This window comes from Patagioenas fasciata, chromosome 4, assembly GCF_037038585.1.
Source record: "Patagioenas fasciata isolate bPatFas1 chromosome 4, bPatFas1.hap1, whole genome shotgun sequence".
Classification (NCBI taxonomy): domain Eukaryota; kingdom Metazoa; phylum Chordata; class Aves; order Columbiformes; family Columbidae; genus Patagioenas; species Patagioenas fasciata.
In genome coordinates this window covers 34968285-34989563 of record NC_092523.1, presented here as the reverse complement: position 1 = coordinate 34989563, position 21279 = coordinate 34968285, and the positions used below count along the sequence as shown (strand labels likewise).

Here is a 21279-nt window from a genome sequence, read left to right as displayed (position 1 = left end):
ACCACTCTCTGGCCAACAGATGGGACCTTGGAATCATTAGGGAGGGTAAGTGGGTCATGCAGCTGCCTTGGGTTCATGTCAGGTGTGCTCCAACCAAAGTGTTGCAGGCCATTAGGGACCAGTTTTGGTAAATTGGTAGGAATAACACTGGTGAACAGCAGCAGACTTGAGTAGGCAAATTGGAGACCTAACAGACTAGACCACTGAATGCTTCTTATAACATGAATGTTAAAGCATGCTGCAAACAGTAAAAAATACCTTCAGCATTTAAGTGACCTTAAATTAAGACTTACCTCCTTGACCTTTTGCAACTTTAAAACTGCTTTCCTTGATCCAATGCCAAAGAAAGAATGAAATTTGAAGAAGTAGCTAGCAAAACCTACGATTACAATGAGCAACAGTACTTTGTTTCTGAAAAATCTAAAATACATTTTGTAATACCATAAAAATATCACTAAAGCTTTTGCAAACCTAGTTCACAGCCTACAGTCTCAATTGTTTAATGAAGTGTTAGGGCAAACTGCATTCTACTGCATCATGACTGGAGCTTGTCTGAGTGTCTTTATAGAGGCTAGAAAGATAGTAAGAAAAATGGAGTATAATACATTAGGTATTTAAAACACACATGTTTTATCTTCAGAGTAGAATCTGTAATTCACCTTTAATTTCTGAGCACCTTAATGCACCAAGTTACCTGCACTTCTTTAAAGATCAAAAGACATGCACAAAGAGATATCTGTTTTGTTGCTAGGTGCTCAAATGCACATTTTCATCAGCAGTATGTTTTCTGCTTTAAAGCACCCATCAGGGTAACAGCAACGCTCTCTAGAGAACAGCACTGATTCTAACAGGCTAAGAATTGCCTCATCTTAGTTTAGGTAATGCAATGATGTCATGTTCTGTCAAGCAGAATACATATTTCCCTGTAGAGAATGATCTCATGCTGTTAGTGATAGGGGAAACAAAATCAGGACAATCCATTAAGAATTTAATTTAAAAATGTTATTCTGTTCCTTGATATTATTTTCTCTGAAAGCTTAGGTAAAGTGAGTTTACAAACATAAGGAAACTTAAAAAAAACAAGTAGCTGAAACGAGCAACAGCATTTTTCTAAGCTAGCAGAATATATTCTGTAAATTTTAGGAAGCTTATTTTAAAACATTTTATCTGAAAAAATATGTTTTTTTTTAAAAAAACCCTATATGACAGAAATAGCAGATATAAAAAAGATGCTACAATGATGTTTACAGGTACTAAGTAGTAAAAAGCGAAGTGGTTCAAAAAGGTCCAAAACTATGCCCAGCAAGCTACCAAAAATGACCAAATTGTCTCTAGATAGCAATAAAAGTAATAATATATTTTGCCTTATATAAATGTCATTGTTCCAGTGCTTTCATTTTGATAGGAAAACTATAAATAAAACAATGTTTTTACTCCATTCCAGTCTGAACTTACTTATTCTACCTGGATCTAACGAAAACAAATTCACATAATTACATATCACCACCGCCATAAGAACCATCAGGTTCTTTTTGCAGCAGCGTTTATTTGAATTGTTGACCAACAAGACAAAACAATGATAGTGACAAAAATAGTACCAAAGCTTCTCAGGCAGGAAAGGAAGCAAATAACTTAATTGTCTCTAGTTACCAACTGTATCTTGAAATATGCAAACCACAGGAGACAACACATGTTCAGTATGAGTCAGCTGCTACAAAGCAATAACTGTAGCAGTATTAAAATACATGTCCAAAACAGAGACCAGTATCCTAAAACATGTCCTTCAAGGTTAGAAAAGGGCAGTTTTCCACCTCACATGACTGCAAGAGAGAATGTCAAGCATTCAAAGAAGGTATTTTAATGTATATTAAATATATACATGGCACATTGTGATACTAATACAGACATGTAAATTAAGAATTTTCCATTCTACAATGTATAATTATAACTAATAATTATCTGACTAATAACAAAATGAAATATAAAAGCTGACTGTATGAAAAAACTAAAAAACCTGAAATATACCGCTATGTTTTCTGTGTGGCATTACCTCCCTATTAAATACTGCTACTACTGATGGAAGCATGCCAATACTGTGAGGGCCCTTCACATTACTTCTGGTCTGGATGTGGTCATTGGAAAGCACTGACACCGGGCCAGCACTCTGATCTCCCAAAAGCAAACAGACTTTTAGTTAGTCAGCATTAATCTGCAAAATCAGCAAGAACTGAGATTATTCTGAGGGTAGATGGAACCCTTGCTTGTTAATTCAACTGTACCTACTAGCCACATCACCACTGCAATAGATAATAGCCTTGAGACTAGATTACCAGCCCTACCCTTCAACCCAGCGAGCGACAGGACACAACAGCCGCCGGACGAGGTCTCCTCCACGCTATGAGCAGTCAGTCGCAGCGCATCTGAGTGGCTCAAGCGTGCCTGCCCTCAGCACAACACAGCTCAGTGTCCCCACCATGTCCCTACGACGGCGCCTCCCGGCTCACGCACACTCGCCCTTTATCAGCAGAGCCCTCTCTAGATGAGGTTTAACCCGCCGTCTCCAAAGCTTTATATTGGTAGATGCAAACACTGATTTTCACCCTGTGTTTTCCTGTTAGTTAACGGTCTATCGGAGGGAGGCGAGAAAGCAAATTAAAATTAAAGCTGTTCTCCCCCCCGGCTCACTTTTTCTTCAGGCATCTTCTCTACAAAAACAGGTTTAAATAAACAAATTCCCTGCCTTAAGCTTCTGAAAAACTAATAACTGAGCCCCCTTACTCTCCCTCGGGGGAGGGTGGAGCAGCGAGCGCAGGGCCGACACCGCGGCCGGTCCCCTCCCGCCGTGCCCGCGAGCAACCCCCCCAACTTACCGCCCCACCGGAGCCCCGTGGGCAGCCAGAGCGGCGGGAAGGCGGCTCTCTGAGCCGGTCCCGGCCCGGGTGTGCGGAGGTTGCCGCTCCTCTCAGCCCACTCCCTGCGGGAGTCTGTGCGGCCAGCCCCGCCAGACTGAAGCCCATCGGAGCCGGAGAGCCACGGCCAGGCCCCGGGCGGGCGTCAGACAGCCCCACCCCGCCCCCACCGCTTTGTTCGGCCAGCCTCCGCGCCCGGTGCCGCCGCCGCCACCCACCGGCTGTGCCCTCTGCCGGCTCCGCCGCCGCTGCGCTGCAACCAGCCACTCTGCCCTGTGCCTCGCCCCTGTGCGACGCGGAGGAAGCGCTGCCACTGTACGCGATCGCGTCTCTGCCCCTCTGGCTCCTCCCCGCGCCGGGCGGAGCAGCCCGCTTCCGCCAGCGGCACGTAGTTCGAACACCAATGGCGGCAGCGTGCGGGCAGTGCCGGTGAGTCGGTATCGTTGAGGCGGCTGCTCTCCCCGTCCCTGAGGCCGCTGGCCGGCGGGGGCGGCGCCGTGACTGAGGAGACGCGAGCGGCGGCCGCCCGCCCTCGCTGTCCTCCCCGTGGCCTGCCGGGCGCTGCTGCCCCCGGGCCCCGTTTCCTAGCGCGGTGCTTGCCGTAGCGGGCCGGGCTTCGGGTCTGCTCTGCCACACGGGGAAACGCAGTACACCGCGGCCTTGGGCTGCGGGTACGGCCCGGTGACCCCCGCGCCACGCCAGCCTTGCGTGGGTTTGGCCCGGGCCTGTCGCAGTTTAACATAGAAACGAAGCTTTACAGCTTCTCACAACAGGCACTAGCCTACTTTTTGAGGCCTTATCACCAGGTCTAATATCCTGCATTTTGCACAAAAAATCTGAAAATCTTAATTGTAGAAGCTGTAGGAGTGCAAGCTGAAAATCTGCTCTTCCTTGTTTTTATTGAGGGAAGATAAATGGTGTTTGTCAGTATGCCGCAGTTCAGCTCAATGTAAGGATAGCTAAGCTAATATTTGCTAATGTTAAGAAATTTAGCACTAGGGAGGCAGTTATTAAATGGGTTCCCCTAAGGCTGAATCAGTAGTTGGGAGAAAATCTCATGGATTTATTGGTGTTGAGGAGCATGGACTCTGCCACAGAGCTGTGTTGTGTGATACGCACCGGCCAGGAAACCAATGTAAATAATGTAATTTTGAGCAGTGATTGGTTTGCATATCTAAACTTTGTTTCTCAGCAGGTGTGGATAGTGTGTTTTGTCTATAGTCGTTACAGGCTTTTGAGTATGCTTTTTTTTTTTTTTTTTAACAAACATGTAGAAACACATAATGAAATCGTGCATTTGTGTTTGTCTTTTCCCTGTAGCACAAGGGAGAAAATTGGTATATCTGAAATAGTGAGTCCGTTTGTTTAAAAAAAGCCTCACCAACCAACAGCTATGTGAGGTACAGAATTACAAGATGTCTGCTGTCTTCATCACTAAAAAAGAAATAGTCTTCTATCAAAGCAAGGGAATAAAATAGCAAGTTCTTTAAGTCATCTCCTAGCAGATGCATTTTTTCCAGGGGTTTTCATGCAATCATCCTGCTGATTCAAAAGCACTCATGTCCAGACATATTGGTGACACAATTTTTCTGGCAAGTAAAATAAAAATAATTATTTCCCTTACTTCTAGTGGGACAGAAGAGAGTACAACGAAGTGGGAATTTCCCAGCGAACTCAGAAGGCGAGTCTGCAGTTACACCTGATCTGCAGTTGTAAATTGTAGGTGCTCTAAAAAGATGTGTTGTGTTAGGTATAGTTTATATAGCAACTGAAGTTACCTTGGAAAGACCCAACACATCGGGCTGCTTAGAATCCAAGGGTATCTGGACTGCAAGAACAGTGACAACTATCAGTTTAAAGTAAGGGTCATAGCTTTCTCCCAGTTTCAGATATCCTCTCAGCTGTATTTCTGCAAAATTACGTCCTGATGTAACTAGAAAGTTTAAAATGAGTACAGAATTTTGGGAATTTTCCTTGCTTCCCTTCTTTTAATGGTCATGTTGTGGGAAAGTGCTGATGTAGGGAATGTCTTTTGCACCCAGTTAATTTACAATAAAGCCAACAGCATCAAAATGAAACTGAGGTTTCTACTAGCACTTCTGAGAAATGCTGATTGCTGTCTATAATTTCATTTTTCATTTCCAAAGAAGCAGCTGATTGCATGAAAAAGGAGGGGAATGGAGGAAATTCACAGGTCAGGAAATTGACAAGGTCCATAGAGATAATATGTCTGACCTCTGTAAAAAGAAAAACCATTGTTTGATTTAGACATGACATAGGCACTAAACTATAAAAATGCAGCCAGGCTTAGACGTACCATGGGCAGAAATGTAGGTGTTCAGGAACATTTACTACAGAATACTTGGAGGAGGATTCAGAGGATCTAAAATTTGGGCTTCAGAGTCCACAAGAGTATTTGAATACTTAAGCTCACCTTGTGGATCCAGCTTGTTAAAGGTTGGAATACTTTTGAGTATAGTCAGTTTCATCTTGATCTTTCCTTGCAACTGGGAGGTTGTTTTGAGAACCCAGGGTTGGTAGGTGGTTATGCTGGACAGAACTAAAAGATGCCTCTTCATCTTTTCTTACTTCTTGCGTCACTTCCTCTCTTTCAGTTTCTTAGCAATTTGCAGGTGTTCAGAGGGGCAATGAATTCTCCCAGAAAAAAAAAAAAAACATTAATTAAACTTACAAATAATCATATGTATGTTAATGTGTGTTTATGCTTTACGGCATTACTTTGTAGCATTTGGATTACTTTATGACTAGAAGTTTAAAGGTTGCAAGATAGCAAGCATTACTGCATCACGTACTATGTATTGAAAAGACATAAGATTGCTGTCTTAAGTTTGCAAGAAAGTACATGAGATTTTAAAGCAGGCAAAAGTATCACTGACCAATACCAAAGGTCAGCAGTGGAGAATGGAGCCCTCATTTTGGATTTCAATTCTTTTACTTTGAGATTCAGAGCTAGAGTGACTGAAATCTTGATTTTTCTCAGGAACTCAGTTGCTGTGCTACCCATACAAATTAATTATTTCATTTGTCTCTCCAACCATAGATAGAAATCATAGTATTTTTTCACTCTTTACTAATATTGTGTGGCTAACTGACACAGTTTGTACACATTTTGAGGAGGAATGTAGTACCATTCTCTAAACAAAAGTGAAACTTCATAGGCCTTCCCTGACTATACCTATTCTGTTGTGTTTACCTTTGATAGTATTAATATTAACATCTTTTACTTCCAAACTGCATGGAAAGAATTAATGTTAAAATTAGTATTCTAGCAAGGCTGGGTGTTGATTTGGAATACTGGCTACTCTCGGTTAATACATAAAGTACATTCAACAAAACCAGAATCAAAATCAGTGGTGGGTACTGGGTGTTTTAAAAGTGAGTCACAAACAGAAATTGATACTGATTTAACTATTTGTAATTGCTTAAGAATAAATGGAGAGAAAGTGGGAAGAAAGACTGAAGAAAGTGCAAGAACGAGCATCTCACTATGAAAGAAACCCTCTTCCTCCAGTTTATAGACCAAGACTGTCCAAACCCTTTATGCCATCCTCTGTTTGGAAAATATTTCATCGACAGGTTGAAGCTTTCAACTATGTAAAAACCTGCAAAGAGGTAAATTGTTTGATAGGTGAACTTGTCTACTTTTTACGTACTTTCAAGGTTGAACTTCACTTACAACTTGGTTAACAGTAAAGTATTTTATCAGGTTGAAAGGTAGTTTTTGTTTTTCCTTTTTTTCCCCCCAGTCCTGAAACAGCAAGGTTTTGTTTTCTTAGTTTGTTTGGTTGGTTTAGTTTGTGGGTTTTTTGGTGGTTGTTGGTGGTTTGGTTTTGTTGGGTTTTTTTTTGTCTTTGTAGGTGATCATGCTAGACTGGAGGTAGCTCTAAAAAGTACTAGTTCTAACATATAAATTCATATGTGGTATTAGGCTTTAACAGTAGAAGTGTTTTTTGGTAACATTGTGGTGATAGATTTGTTTCTTCTGAAGATAAGGAAGCTGCCAGAGTTGACAGGAGAATGGGTAGGTAGTGAGAGATGAGTAGAAAGAAAGAGAAGGAAAAAACAGAGGAAGAAATCCAGATAAACAGGAGGCAGAGACAAAACAAAAACAATACAACTCTCCAATGGCATCAGAGTATCAAGTTCAGATGATAAGAACTGATGAGCCAAATAAATATTATGCAAAATGTATCCTCTGTTTTCAGCTCTCTGCATTCAGTACTTTTCAAATTTATTGCTGATTTTAAAGAAAGTATGGTGGTTTCTCCCTGCTGCTTTAGGTGTTTAAGTAATCTTGACAGTCTGTTTTCCAAAATGCATTCTCACTGACTCAGCAGTGTTTGTTTGTTTGTTTTCTTTTCAGATTTCCATTATTGGATTTAAATAACATAGTGTCTAAAGAATATTTGCTATAAAGCCATATGCTGCCATCATGTCCATGAGACTGTTCCTTTCAGGACATTGTTCCTCTTTCCCTTAGATGCACTTGCCACTGATAAGAAAAAAGAAAACTTTACAGAGAAAACACAGTTTACATTAATGCACAGCAAAGAAAAGCTTCAACTTTGTACCACGTAAATGAAATCAGAATGGCGTTCTTAATAAAAACAGACGCTGCTTGGGTTGTAAAAGGATAAGTGATCTACTTGTAGTTTTCTAGTATTTACTAACCTTTGACCAAAGAAACTAATGTCAAATAGGAACTTCTGAAGACTTTAACTCGTTCTTTGAATAAAAAAACTTCCACGTTTTTGTTTTAAAAGGATGTTCATGTATTTGCCTTGGAAAATAAAACACAAAGCGGACAGAGATTTTACCTTGTGACAACATATAAAGAGCTTTGGTTTTATTACACGTGAGTATTTGAAGAGGTACCCTGTATGTTACTGTAAGATATAGTAGCAAACTGGATAGACTGTTACCCAGCAAGAGCTATTACTGGATAAGTATCCCCAGTAGCCCTTTGCTGCTCTGCCTAGCACAGAGCTGTGATGGGTGGACTGAGGTTTGATCTTGGCCCTGGGGAAAATCTTCATAAGGACAAACCAGTCTATTCTATAGTGGGTTTCAGCTTTATTTTGAGTTGCAGATGGCCATTATTTCCTGGGAATTAAGGACCCCATCTACGGAACTTAAATCTAATAGCAGTAGATTTGCTTTAGCTGTCAGCTTTCCTCAGGAGATCATACCAACATCTGACACAAACACATTTCTATGATTACTCATATATAAAAATAAGTGGGCATTAATATAAATATCCGGTTACCAGTTTATGGTTTTGTATTTGTGTGATGTAATTTCAAGTATTGACGATTTGATTATGCAGTGAACTTTTTTCCCCAATTTTTTGCTTTAGAATAAAACATTTGGTTATGAAGTAAAAGAAATCTAAGAATCAATTTTTATATGAAAAGTAAACTGGAATTTTTTTCTCAATTTGAAAATGAGATTAATTTTTAATTTAGTTGCAAAAAAGTCTATGTAATCTCGTTTTTAGTGCTTAAGACATATGAGTGATAACTTAGTAAGGTTTTACTGTAGTTTCCATCATTCCTTGAATTTTCAACAGCATTTCTGTTGACAGTGTGTGTTGTAAGACATGAGGGGGATGTGGAAGAGAATACTTTACGAACTCTAGATTCTAGGCCGGACAAATACCTTTGTTGATATTTGATGATGAAGTTACAATTTTTTCAAAGCATTACAGGGCTGCTACTTTTTTAATATTGGCAGTTGATTGAAAAATAAAAGAATATTTAGGACTTCTAGGATCCTTTTTCACAGCTGGTAAGTATATATAATGTTTATTGTGAGAGGTTGTGATTTGTTGTTTTCTTTTGTTTTGTTTTGTTTTGTTTTTTCCTTAGCATAGGTTATCAAACAAGTCTTATGCACTGCTATGAAGTAATTCCTGAAAAAGATGCTTGCAAGCTTTATTTTGATTTGGAGTTCTACAAACCAGCAAATCCTGGTGCAGATGGCAAGAGTATGGTTGCGAAGTTAATTGAGGTAAACTTGGGCAAAGTAATGTAGATTAATCTGAAATTATTGTTGATTTAATATGAAACTGAAGTATTGACCACTTAATCTTGATTATTCTGTAGTAAAATGAAAATGAATTGTAGACCTAGTGGTTATTTTAATGAAATAAAAAGTACTGATTTAATTAAAGCAAAGGTTCTCTCCTTAAAGTGAAAAGAAAAAAATAGAGAATGATTGTTGAAGTGCTTGTATTTACTGTAGGTTTACTGATACGATAAGTTTGCTTTTGCAGACTGTTATATGTGCTCTGCCACTTCAAAGCTGTGAAATTGAAGGAATGTTTAGGTATTCTTTAGAATAGCATCAATAAAAGTTCAATTCAGATATTCCTCAGTAAATTTCCTTTGCCAGGTGCAGTCATATATCAAGTAATTGACTTAAATGATGATGTAGAGAATATCAGGTGACTGCACTTACCAGTTTGGGACCTAAAGTTAAGTACCTTTGCTAATAATAATAGTGCATATTTCCATTTTATTGTACATTTGGTTGGAAAATGAACTCCACTGCAAATTCAATATCACAAAGGTAGAAAATAAAGCAGGTTTTTAGAAGAATATCTTCTATTTCAGTAGAGTGTCTTTGTGAGTGGCCATTTATTTGTGAAACTTCTGACACTTACATGTCCCTAGCAGGAAAGGTAAAGGGAAAGGGGAAAGGAAAGGGGAAAGGAAGACTGAGGATGTTCCTTCATAAAGAACCATTCATTGATGCAGATTCTGGAGCTGTTTACTCCATTGTGGATCAATTGTGAAATCTAGAGGTTCCTCAGGTTAGGAAAAGAACTTTGGATTTGCTGGATGGAGGATCTGAGATCCTAAAATCCTAAACTTCCAGATCCTTAGGTTCTGAGTCCCGGTCCTAAACATGAGTTTAGGACAAGCTTAGCTTATAGAAGGTTTTTAGAGCTATTTTAGAGCCGAAGGTCTTATGTTTTCTGCTTAGTTAGTGTTTATAGCAATGAATTAGCGAAATCATAACCGTGAATTAGCATACCAGCCCTTTATATCATGAGAGCCTGTCTTCCACTCTAGGTCAGCCTGTATTACAAACAGTGTCACTGTGGGTGTGAACTGCTTTGTGATGGAAAATAAAACAAGATAAAGTCACTAAATCAAACTTTGACCTGAAAAACTGAAAATCTGCTCAGCTTATCACTGTTAGTATATTCAGTGACTTGCTTATTTCAGGAAGTATAGTCTATGTCAAATTTATGATGTTATGAGTTAGTTTGAATTAAATACTCAAAATGAGTAAAAAAACCTCAAAGAAGTTGTAGAATCTGCATTCATGTTAGATTTCATAGATCCCCCTATTAAAAATGTTCGGGAAAAAGGCCTAATTAATGTTTATCATTTCAGTTTGTCAGCCAAAAATTAAAAGAACTTTATGATGTAAATTGCTCAGCCAAAGATGTCTTGAATTTAGATTCCAGTACTGATGAAAAATTTAGTCGACACTTAATATTTCTACCCCAGAAAACTGTATTTAAGGATAATATTCATGTTGGTAAGTGTGTATTTTTTCTCTTACACCTAGAAATAAAAAGTGAGGGTTTTACTTTGTAAAGTGTCATCTCACATTTTAATATTTATTTTAATGGAATTACATGTCGAAACAAGTATGTATTCCCAGCAGAAGTGACTACTTATTTCTGTTTCTTTGAGACTCATTATTTCTCAATTCATGTACTTTCTTTTTCTATAATTAGCATATGTTTTTGCAAAAATGTGACTTTTTTGTGCCTGTATGTTTTATTTACGAAACTACTGGCAAGACTGACTTTTGCCTTGAAAATTGTATTACAGTATGACTATGGCTCCTTAATTTTCAGCTTAATGTCAGTCTTAACAATTGAAGCCAAGATTATTTGCTCTAAATACCGTTGGTTTGTGCTCAGCACAGGGTCAGAAAGAAAGGACAAAGATGGTTTAAAACCACCTGTGCATAAACATGATTAATAAAAAGCCAAAAGCAATTTTACTTGTTGCTATAAGTCAGGATTTCATGTGATATGGCAACTCCAACACAAATAATTGCCAGTTCAGGGTTTTCTTGACTCCGTTTTAAAGATTAGTACAATAACACCTCCTCACTTCACAGAAGTATTTTGAACATTCTTTAAAAATACTGGTTATGAAGCACTAAGGTACCAGTGGTGAGCATTAAGTTCATGTTGAAATTCATCATTTCTCCTTGTATCTGTATTCTGTGTGTTGTGCAGTAAAACAGGTTTATAGAGTTTGAACAATGTGGGTGCAATAGAAAATCAGCTGAGTTTTGTCTGAGTGAAGCAGGAACAGCTTGACCAGTGGTGGAATTAAAATCTGTATCAACCGACAAATGCAGAAGTTTGGGTCTTTTAAAACTGCACCTGCAGCCTTGGTTTTGTAATTTCTTAGTATTTGGGTGTTTCATTTTGTAACCTTTGTTCCTTATTTTCTTTGTTTCAAACAAACAAATAGGGTGACAGAGAGGAAGCAGAAATGCTGTTAGAGAGTACTGTATTAATATTCTCCTGGGTTAGCAAAAGGGATGAAATTTAGATTGGTGCCATTTAGCTCTACCATTTGTGTTCAGGAGCAGCTGTGACAACAGCAGCAGAATTGCAAGAAATGATGTGCTTTGTTACTAGGTTTCCACTGGCTGTAGAACAGGAAGAGCTGAGGATGTTGTGTTCATAATTTTGGTCCCACTCAGGTTCCTGATTTTATTCCGCTGTCTGCTCAGTCAACCATCTGTCTGACTGTCTTCATGCCCGATCTTACTTTTCCTTTCTCACCCTTACCTTTTTTTTCTAGATCTGTATCTCCCCTCATTGAAGTCTTGAGTAAAGATTATACTATTATACTTGGGTTTTATACCCCCTGTGTTTTTTAAGTAGCTTCTTATTGTGCGCTGTGTACGTCCTAGCGGGGGATTATAGAGAGCACAGGGGAGATGGGCTCTTTGCTTTTAGTACATCACACAGTGCTGGAGTTCTTTCTAACCTGGTACAGCATTACAGAAAATCTTCTTTTCCTTTTGAATGGTCTGGTTATTTCATGGGGAGAACATGTACTGTTGGATTGAAGTTGTGTGAGGTTGACACATGTTCTGTGTTGCTCTGAGGAATCATCTACAAAAGGTCTTGTCAGCATGAACAGCTGGAGGAGCAGAGCAATCTGTAAGGAGAGGCTGGATCTTGTAGGCTTGCGTGCATGTACAACTTTTTTTTTTCCCCAAATATTTTTAATATATGCATGTGGTCCATGGCTTAAACATCACTTCAGACTGAAATTCAGATCCTTACTTCAACACGAAGAGGCCATAGGATTTCTCAGAACCATTTTTTTCCAGCTTTTTTTTAACATTAAAGAACCTACATCTCAGGAGCAGTGGAATCTCTGTCCCTAAACCTTTTGAGGAGTAGCTGACATGGCAAGCTAAGTAGATTGTCAGAGTTATAAGGAAATGCTTATAATATTGGCTTCCAGCCCCAAGCGTGACACAGAGCAGTTATTTCTTGCATGACACCGTGATAACAGCTAAAAACCTCAAAGACTTAAATGGGATTACTGCAATTTTTAGTTCAAAAGTATGGCCTTTAGTTCCTCTGCCACCGTAAAACTCTTAAGTAATACATGGATAATAAATAATTCGGTATAACAGCAATTTTAGCCTGTGATCTTGACAACTAAATTAGGTTAGTCAGTTCTTTCAGCAGAAGCTTGATCTGTTTATTCTAGTCCATTAATTAAGTGTTCTGCATCTCTGCCATGACATGAGTTTGACGTGTTTACTGTCAGACTTAAAATATATTTAGAGATTGTGTATTCGTGTTCTGCCTTTGCCTTTTCAACGAGATGTTGAAGTTGCAGAAAAAATTGATTTTTTAAAATAATTGAGATATGTAAATATCAGTGTTAGATTCATGCATGTTACCAATAATATTACACTCCAGGCTTTTCATTAATGCATTTTAGTAACCTGCTTGACAAACCTGGCTTAAAGCCTATTTGCTTTGTACTTTGTGCAAACTACTCTTCTGTAGTAAATAACTAATAATGCAGATAACTTCATAATTTCACACAATCTATATGAAATACATATATTATTTGAGGTGATAAAATATTTTATCCAATATCAAATTTAAGAGGGTTAATATATTTTTCAGACACATTGAATTGTTGTCTTTTTTTAAATTCATCATTGTGGTGTTCTGTCTAACAACAATTACTTTAAAATGAGTTAGTGGTATTTATGTGGGATAAACTAGACTATGAACTATCACTATTGTTTCATAAGCATTTTATGTCAGGAGTCATGCACAAAGTGCATGGGCTTAAAATTAAATATGACTAAAAACATTTAGTATATAATACTTGGAATCAGTTACTAGTTAAAATACAGGGACTCAGTTCACAGTGCATGTAAGAAAGCACAGGAGATCATGTAGGTCCACAGGAAAGCTGTGGAGATCAGTTAATTGACACTGATCTACACAGTTGACAAATCCCAAATAGAAAAGTATAAAATATGGTCAAGAATCAAGAGTGTGAAATGAAGGGTTCAGTTCCCACCTCTGACCAGTTAGAAGAAATAGGAAGAGAGAAAACAAATGTGTGTGTGAGTCATAAAGAACTAACTCCTCAAATCATCTTTCACTGACAAAAACCTTGCTATTCTGAGACCACACACACAAAAAAGTGCAGTCAACCAGGACTTTTAAAGATACTTTATCTTTTATGATATTTGAAATAAACTTCAGTTCTGAAATAGGTACATATTCTCCCTGAACTGAAAATCCAAATAACTCTTGTTATAAACTGAAGAAATTCTGTGTACATATTTGAACACACAAGATTAAAACCCTTCTTATGACTATGGATCATTCGTGTGCCTCAGCAGTACTGTAACGAATGATGAGGATGGTGATATTAACGCTTGATTCACTGAGTCATCCTGCTGGTGTGTAGCATAGGAAGACCCGTATTTCATATTCTTTCATTGAAGCTTCAACCAACAACTGCAGAATCCTCCTTGCCAGTATTCCACTTCAGTTTTTTTTCCCACAACTATATTTACTCTCTTCTTTCTCTCTGCGAGTAATTTGGCCATGGTTTTCATTTGTCTGTCTTGTTTTTGTTACCATCTAGCAGAGTCTGGAGTACAACAGGAGTTGCATTACAGAACTGGGAGTTTGAAAAGTCATTACGAAATACTTTTGTAGAAGTAATTTGTTGTTTGAGTAGGTCCTAGTCAAACTCTTATATCAGTTAATATACCACGGAGCTGCAAGCAAAACTTTTAAATCATTCTGACAGTGAAATTAAGGAAAGCAGTAGTGAGAGGGACAATCACAAGCTCTTTGGCATCTTAAATCTGAGCTTGTTAATGTATTGTGTGCTGTCATTAAGTGCTACAACAATATTCAGCTAAACGACCTGTGATTGGATTAAAAAAATAAGGTGTGTAATAGCAAAGCTATATGAATGCTTTATTTGTGTATTGAAGAGTTCCACTGAGTGGTACTTTAACTATTAAATCAAGGTACATTTTATAAAATACATTTAAATAAGTTATTTATTGACTCATAAATGATGTAATCTGCTTTGGGGTTTGTTTGTTTGTTTTTAAGGTAACTTTGTGAGAAAAATTTTGCAGCCTGCCATAAGGTTGATGGAGAGTCACGCTGCAGTTGTGATTCCAGAAGGAGCTGGATGTGTTTCCCAGTGTTCTGCAGAAGCAGTTGGATTAGATGGTTCTCTTACAAACCTCACAGCCGTCGAAGGTGCTGCCAAAGGCTGGCCAGCCGTTGCTTGCGAAACAAAGGACATGGAAACAGGACACCAGGGAGAAAATTCAGAATTTTCCTTTCTAATAGTAAATGACAAAGAGGGAGACAAGCAACTTTTTGTGGACCTAGGTAAATATAAGATGTGCTTTTAAACCTCTTTGGGATGCAGCAAAGGTTAAGAAATGAGATGTTGCTTCATCTTTGATTACAGGCAATAAGAACAACAGTGTTCTTATTGTTGTCCCTACAGTCAGAATTTAAACCAAACACAGTATGTGCTGAAACTGCCATGATAAATGTGGCACTTTAAAGGAAGCTTAGATTCTTGGTCCATGGAACTTCTTGTATTACTAAATTTCATTATTTTGTTCTGAAGTTTGAAGAAACTCTAGCCACACAAGACTCTCTTTTATTCCTAAGGACATAGAGCTCCTGTTTGGATTAAAAGAGTATAGTATGTATTGCATTTTTGTTATTTCAGTTGAATTAGAATTTGCTTAATTATGGAACAAGTATTTAAGGTGTGGCCTTCTGTATTGTTGTACACGTACAAACTGAGCCTTCTTCACCTGTTTGGGATGGCAGTTGTTAGGTTTTAATAATAGAATAATAGAAACTTTGGGTTGGGCACTTCACGCCTCAGTTGTGCTTAGCGTATTCATGGTATTAAAATGCTTAAAATCTCCAGGAGCACAGCACCCGTAGCAAAAGTTTGAAAGTTCCACCCTTCTCCATCCCCATATCTGGTTTCTCTGCTTTTTTATCCTCTTTTAGTGAAATTAAAATAGCTGAGCATACTTTTATACAGCCGCGGTTTATGTACTTGAGGACTGTGTATCATGTTTTTCCTCAGACTTCTCTGAAGAATCCCCACTCCTTCACATTCTTCTCCTGGAATTCAGAATCACTTTTATTCCTGGCCTCTCCAGTATGTCTGATTTGTTGAAACATAACCCCACCCACAGCTGGGCCTCCATTAGGCTTCTCCCTTCCTGATTTGGAAGGATTACTTTGCACCTACTGTTCCAAATTCCTTCAGGCATATTTGTGAATGGAAATTAAAGAAAAATAAATTGTTTACTGTGTCACTTCACCTTTTAAGGATTTGATTTTAGTCCCCAAAAATTAACCATCCTCAGTACTTATGTTACACACTTTACCTCAAATCTTGGAAGACTAGTATCAAAATAGCTGGAATAGTGAGTTACATCATGAGGCTGTAATGATGGAAAGGGATGTGACGTTCTCACTGTATGAGATCTTTAAATTCCTTTCTCTTCATGAAACCTGCAAATAACACGTAACATCCTCCATGCATTCTTAGACTAAGCAATGTTTAACAATGCCTGTTCATTTTTTTTGTTAGGTTTTGAGATTGGAATTACATTTTCCTGAGGTAAACTTCACAGTGTGCTACACACGAGTGGTGTCTGGTACACAGAACCCCAGAAGTTTGATGAATAGGAAGTATTTGCTGGTTAAAATAATTGTGCACCTTTTTATGCTCAGCTGTATTTCCCCCAGATAATGTGAAAGCACCATTTTTTTTTATGATGAAGAAACTTTTAGTAATGATAATGTCAAAATGATTAAAATGCCTTTGAAGAGGTGTTTCTTAATTCTTTGGTAACATAAAAATGTACATGTGGGCCTGACCTTGCTTTGTAGCGTTTCTTCTGTGGGAGGTGCACTGAAGTCAGTAAGAGTTTTTGTCCATTTCTTAGACCTTTAGCTGGGTCTAAGGAAAATTGTTTAATTTACAAGTGCTAAGTATCTTAAATCCTAGCCAGCATTGTTATGTTAAGAAATATTTGTTTTCCTGTAGGAGTTTATACAAAGAATAGAAATTTCCGGATGTACAAATCATCAAAAGCAGGAAAAAATGTGATTCTGAAGATAGCAGAGGATAATAAGTTTGTCCCTAACTGTGAAGAGAATGTTTCCTTGGAAGAAGCATATTTTCTTTCCTCTTTGATCTGCAATGTCAGGTAAATCTTTAATTCTAGCGGAATTGATACTATTTTAAAATATTGATTTTAGTGACTTTTTTTTCCTGCAGCAGTTACAAATAACAACTATCAATGGGCAGTTATTTAATGAACGTTGTTACAGTGTAATTTAGGAGTTGCCAGTAGAACTCCTTTTTCTGAAGAAAAAATTTCTTTGGACTCCTTTCTTTTTTCTTCTTCCTAACCTACCTTCAAATGTTGAAAGAACACAGAACACGTGGTACAGCGTCCGAGTTGTACCTCATTTCTCTATACACACTCAAAATGCAAAAATGTAGTAATTATTAGGTTTGGTTGGATTCTGTATAGTTCTGAAAGGAAAAATTAAATACTGTCAATTAAATACAAAGAGTCTAAATACATTTTATACAGATTTCCTGTTTGTTACTACATATACCTCCTTAGTCTGGATACTGGTACATATAATAATAAAGTTTTCTGTATCTAAGCTAAATGACATATCTTGTCCTGCACTGACTGTATCTTAAGATGATCCTAATCGTTACTGCAGCAGAAAGAAGGTTAAAATGGTACATGCATAGGTATATTACGTAAATATATTTTATTCAAAACATATTTGTTGTGACTTCAATTTTTATATCCTGACATGTTCATTATCCTGAACTGATGCCAGTAGCCCCACAGTGTAACTCATGTGGTGTGTTCAGACCAGAGGTATCAGCTGAGTCTGTCATAAATATGGATGAGAAATTCTGTGTGATCATCTGGCTCCCAGCTTGTCATACAGCAAAGTAGTTCATTGTAGAGAGTAAAGAAAAAAGAACTTGAAAACTTTTCAAGGGTCTATAAGCATAAATATTATACCTAGAGCAAATGCTATTCAAGGAATAGTAGAGCAGTACAGTAGACCAACAGTTTTTAAATGCCTGGATCTTGGGAGTTTCGCCAGGAACCAAATTTTGTTGTTCTGGAGGAGGAAACCTGGTCCTCTGTGGGTACAAGTCAGGGGTAAACAGCAAAATGAGAAGAAAAAGTGCTTACAGGGGTAGTGAAAGGTACAGAATCACAGGCTGAGGTGGGCAGGGCTTCTGGAGTTTCTGTGGTCCAGCCCCCCGATCAAGCAGGGCCACCTACAGCTGTTTGCCCAGGACTGTGTTACATTATACCATATTATGTTATGTTATGCTATAAGAATCACACATTTTCCTTGGTATTCTCTTTTCAGAATAAGGGATGACACCAAAGTTCTGTCATCTGGCTTTTCAGAGGAGGAGAGAAAAGTGTCTGCTTTTTTCAACAGTAAAACTCCCAGAAGCAGTAGAGGTACCACAAGCCCTTTCTACTGTATAGAAAAAAAATACTCTTAAATTAGATGTACTGACTTCCACACCTGACCCCCTCTAGGTGAGCTTTTCCTCAGCAAGCTGCCTGCAGGAGACAGAGTACAGCCATCCTGAGGGATGCTCTGCAGCACTTGAATCCTGTTTACCCTGACTCCCGCTTGCAGTTGTGCTTTGTTCCAGTTCCCTCTGTACCTTGTGGTGGCGGCGGGGGGGATGCAGTTTAAAGATCTACAGGAAATTAACACTGGATTTATCCCTGTTTTTATTTAAGGATTTGGTGTGATTCTTGTCTATTTTCTGTCTGTGGTCTATATAACATGTAACAATTACATATTACAACAACAAAACCAGTAACAGTATGGATCTGTGTTTTTTGTTTCAACAGATTTCATGGAAGGTTATCAGGATTCACCATATCCAGAAGTTGATAATTTTGTTCGTTCTTTGGTTAATAAAGATGGGGTGCAAGGAGGTAAAGACCACTTTACTGTTTACAAAATAATAGTTGCAGCAGTATTTTTAAAGAATTATTTTTTTGTTCCCCACAGGTATACGACGATGGAATTATTTTTCTCTAGAAGAACTACTTGTGTATGATATTTTTGGTTACCGTTGGTGTGAAAATATTGGAAGAGCTCACAAAAGTAACAACATAATGTATGTTCTTGAATTATTAACTTTAAAACAGCTTTATTTCTTTCCTGCTCAACTGTTATTCTATAAAAATGCTGAAAAACTGTTATCTCTGTGAAGTAATCTTCATGCTATTTAAAATATATGCTTAGAGATGCTAACATACATGTCAGAGTATGTAATAGTTATTAAGTGTCACTATGATGCTTCCTAGCTAGGAAGCTGAACAATAAAGAAATAAAGAAAACAGATCACTTTTAAATTCCTTTACAATATGTTTTAAATTCCATTCTTATATTATTAAAATTACAAACCTGCCACCACTTTAGTCAAGATGAGTTTTGCTAGTGACCCTGCAAAGACTTGGACTCATAGTTTTAGCAAAATAAGTGTTGAAGAGTCAGAGGGTTTAGATGACCTTAGAATTGCAGTAGATCATTAGCAGATTTTTTTTTGCCTGAAAAATAATTCTACATAACATTTAAAATAACCGAAAGATAAGGAATGTGGTTTTGAGAAATACAGGTATAAAAAGCCACTATGCCATAGATGAACTTGGTGTTTCTCAAGCAAGTTGCTTGAAGCCTGGTGTTTCTAAGGCACAGCTGAAAAAGCCAGCTTGTCTAAGCACCTGACAGGAAATAGTGATTTTATCTGGCTTCTGTAATGAAATCATCTGTAACAGCAGCAACAAAATCTTATCTTACAGTTAGGTCCCGTATAGTAGTCTTACTTCAATAATGTCTTCTTCCAAGCTTAATGTAATGAAGTTGACTAAAGTTCACTTTCAAACATTAGTCTTAACAGAAATACATTTTTATCTTATAAATTTGGAAGTTTATTGAAAAAAACTAACAGACTGTACAAAACAAATATGTAATAACTGTGTCGGAGTACAAAAGCAATATCCATAGATGGGGACAAACAAAACCTGTTCATTTAGTGTCAGAGCTTCTTACTGTATGCATTCACTTCATTTATGTACTGTTACTACAAACTAAATTATGTCCTCCTCAGGATTCTCGTAGATCTAAAGAAGGAAGTTTGGTATCAAAAGTGTCATGATCCAGTCTGCAGAGAAAAAAACTTCAAATCACAAAGTATGTATTGTGTGAATTCAAAGCAATTATTCTTAATGCTTTTTGGAATGTTAACTTTAATGCCATATATTTGATTTAGGTTTTCCATTACCACCTTGGATATGTCTCCCTTTTCTTTTCAAAGAGGTATGTTTTTGTCCTTTCAATATGCTAAAGTTTTTGTGAGTAGATCTGTCTCTGGAAATCATTGAAAATCCCTGCTAATGCAGTCTGTTGAGCTCCATACAGTAGTCACACTCATATAGAACAGCTCCCTATAACAGCTGTACTGGTGCAGTAGCTCCATATATTAATTTTTAAGTTCTCCAGCAGCACATTTAGCACAAAAACTGTCAGCACAGATAAAGCTAATTCACTTCAATAGCCTCACTTCACCCAGGACTAAAGATTTTCTTCTGGTTTGGTCTGGACAGCAGTTCAGTGCATGAACCATAAGACCACTGCAGGTGCAGAACGGAAAAACTGCCCAAGTTAAGCTCTGCTCTGCTAGGCCAGATAAAATAGAAGTGCTCCTGGAACACCTCAGTCAAATTTACGTCAGTGACCCTCAAACCTTAAGTTCACTTAATTCCATTCTAGTTTATTAAAGTAGTTTTTACTCACTTAGGTAGAATATTTAAACTGACCTGATACTGCACCTAGATTCTAAGTCCTGAACATAGTAGTTTTCACACTGAGTAGGCAATAAGAGTTGGCCTCTTTGCAACTTTTAAATTTCATACTGCAGAATGGCACATTAAGCTCTGCTTAAGCAGAGCTTAATTATCAATAAACATATTATCAATCTCGATTAAATTTTGTAGAAAGTGTAATTTAAATGAATTTTCAGATCCTGATAGTATCTTTAAACAGACATTAAAATTAGTTTTGACCTTGTATTATTCTAAGAAGCTGTATACAACAGACTACTTGTAGTTTGCTATAAAAACAGGAAATTTCTATTCCTGTTAAAATAGGCTTCCACAGGTTAACATGGCTATAAATTAAGGTGCTGGAAAATCTGTCTCCTTGCCCAGCTTTCTGTACTATCCATTATATGTGACAGTATGAGTTTCAAACTTTTATAGATGAGTTAAAGGTATTAAAGCCATTTTCATATGGAATAAATAGTATTCTTGTTTCTAAAAGGAAGAAGAGCATACACTAATGGATGAAAGGGGGAACGCAGAAGTAAAACCACCTTCTAATGACTCAGACTTGTCAAAAAGCTCCACATCTCTAGACGAAAGCTTGTCTCAAGAGTTCCTGTTGTCAGACAGTGAGTGGGACAATGCAAACGATGACGCCTGTTTCATAGAAGCTACTGAAGATGTGGAACTCGCTGAAGCTGCAAATGATAGTCTGACTGATGCCATGGAAGGAATTCCTGATGAAATTCTTTTGGAAGCTCTAGGGAGACAGGACACCTGCAGTAAAGAGGGCAGCTAACCACAGACTTGGCCAGCAAACAGACGACTAGCAATCTGCTTTAACAGTATCTGT

General features: G+C 37.8%; 2 protein-coding genes across 7 annotated transcripts in view; one reads left to right on the top strand and one right to left on the bottom strand.

The window, feature by feature from the left end:
- CASP3 (caspase 3) overlaps positions 1–3267 on the bottom strand; it is a 13230-nt gene extending 9963 nt beyond the window's left edge. Inside the window, exon 1 of one of the 2 annotated variants that reach the window (XM_065836165.2) lies at positions 3128–3267. The gene's annotated coding sequence lies outside the window, so the exon portion shown is untranslated. Of the gene's footprint in view, positions 1–2870; positions 3093–3127 lie in introns of those variants that run through there. The other variant, XM_065836166.2, reaches the window with a different exon arrangement.
- Positions 3214–21279, top strand: PRIMPOL (primase and DNA directed polymerase). 5 transcript variants are annotated; one of them, XM_065836158.2, is made up of 14 exons: positions 3214–3338; positions 4540–4628; positions 6358–6542; positions 7694–7785; positions 8798–8939; positions 10334–10481; positions 14593–14880; positions 16577–16739; positions 17947–18044; positions 18450–18536; positions 18613–18721; positions 19715–19797; positions 19877–19923; positions 20926–21279. In XM_065836158.2, exons 3-14 carry the CDS (start codon positions 6363–6365, stop codon positions 21223–21225), a joined length of 1737 nt encoding a protein of 578 aa, XP_065692230.2. In that variant the 5' UTR covers positions 3214–3338; positions 4540–4628; positions 6358–6362; the 3' UTR covers positions 21226–21279. The 5 variants fall into 5 exon arrangements, with proteins under 5 accessions (XP_065692230.2, XP_065692233.2, XP_065692231.2 ...); XM_065836161.2 differs by lacking the exon at positions 19877–19923 and having other exon boundaries at positions 20926–21084; XM_065836159.2 differs by lacking the exon at positions 4540–4628 and having other exon boundaries at positions 3258–3338.

Bases quoted from the DNA above. Each gene is read 5' to 3' on its own strand.
- PRIMPOL (XM_065836158.2), top strand. From the start codon at position 6,363: ATGGAGAGAAAGTGGGAAGAAAGACTGAAGAAAGTGCAAGAACGAGCA. The intron at 10,482-14,592 runs GTAAGTGTGTAT...TTTGTTTTTAAG, and splicing joins TAAGGATAATATTCATGTTG to GTAACTTTGTGAGAAAAATT. The intron at 18,537-18,612 runs GTAAAGACCACT...TGTTCCCCACAG, and splicing joins TAAAGATGGGGTGCAAGGAG to GTATACGACGATGGAATTAT.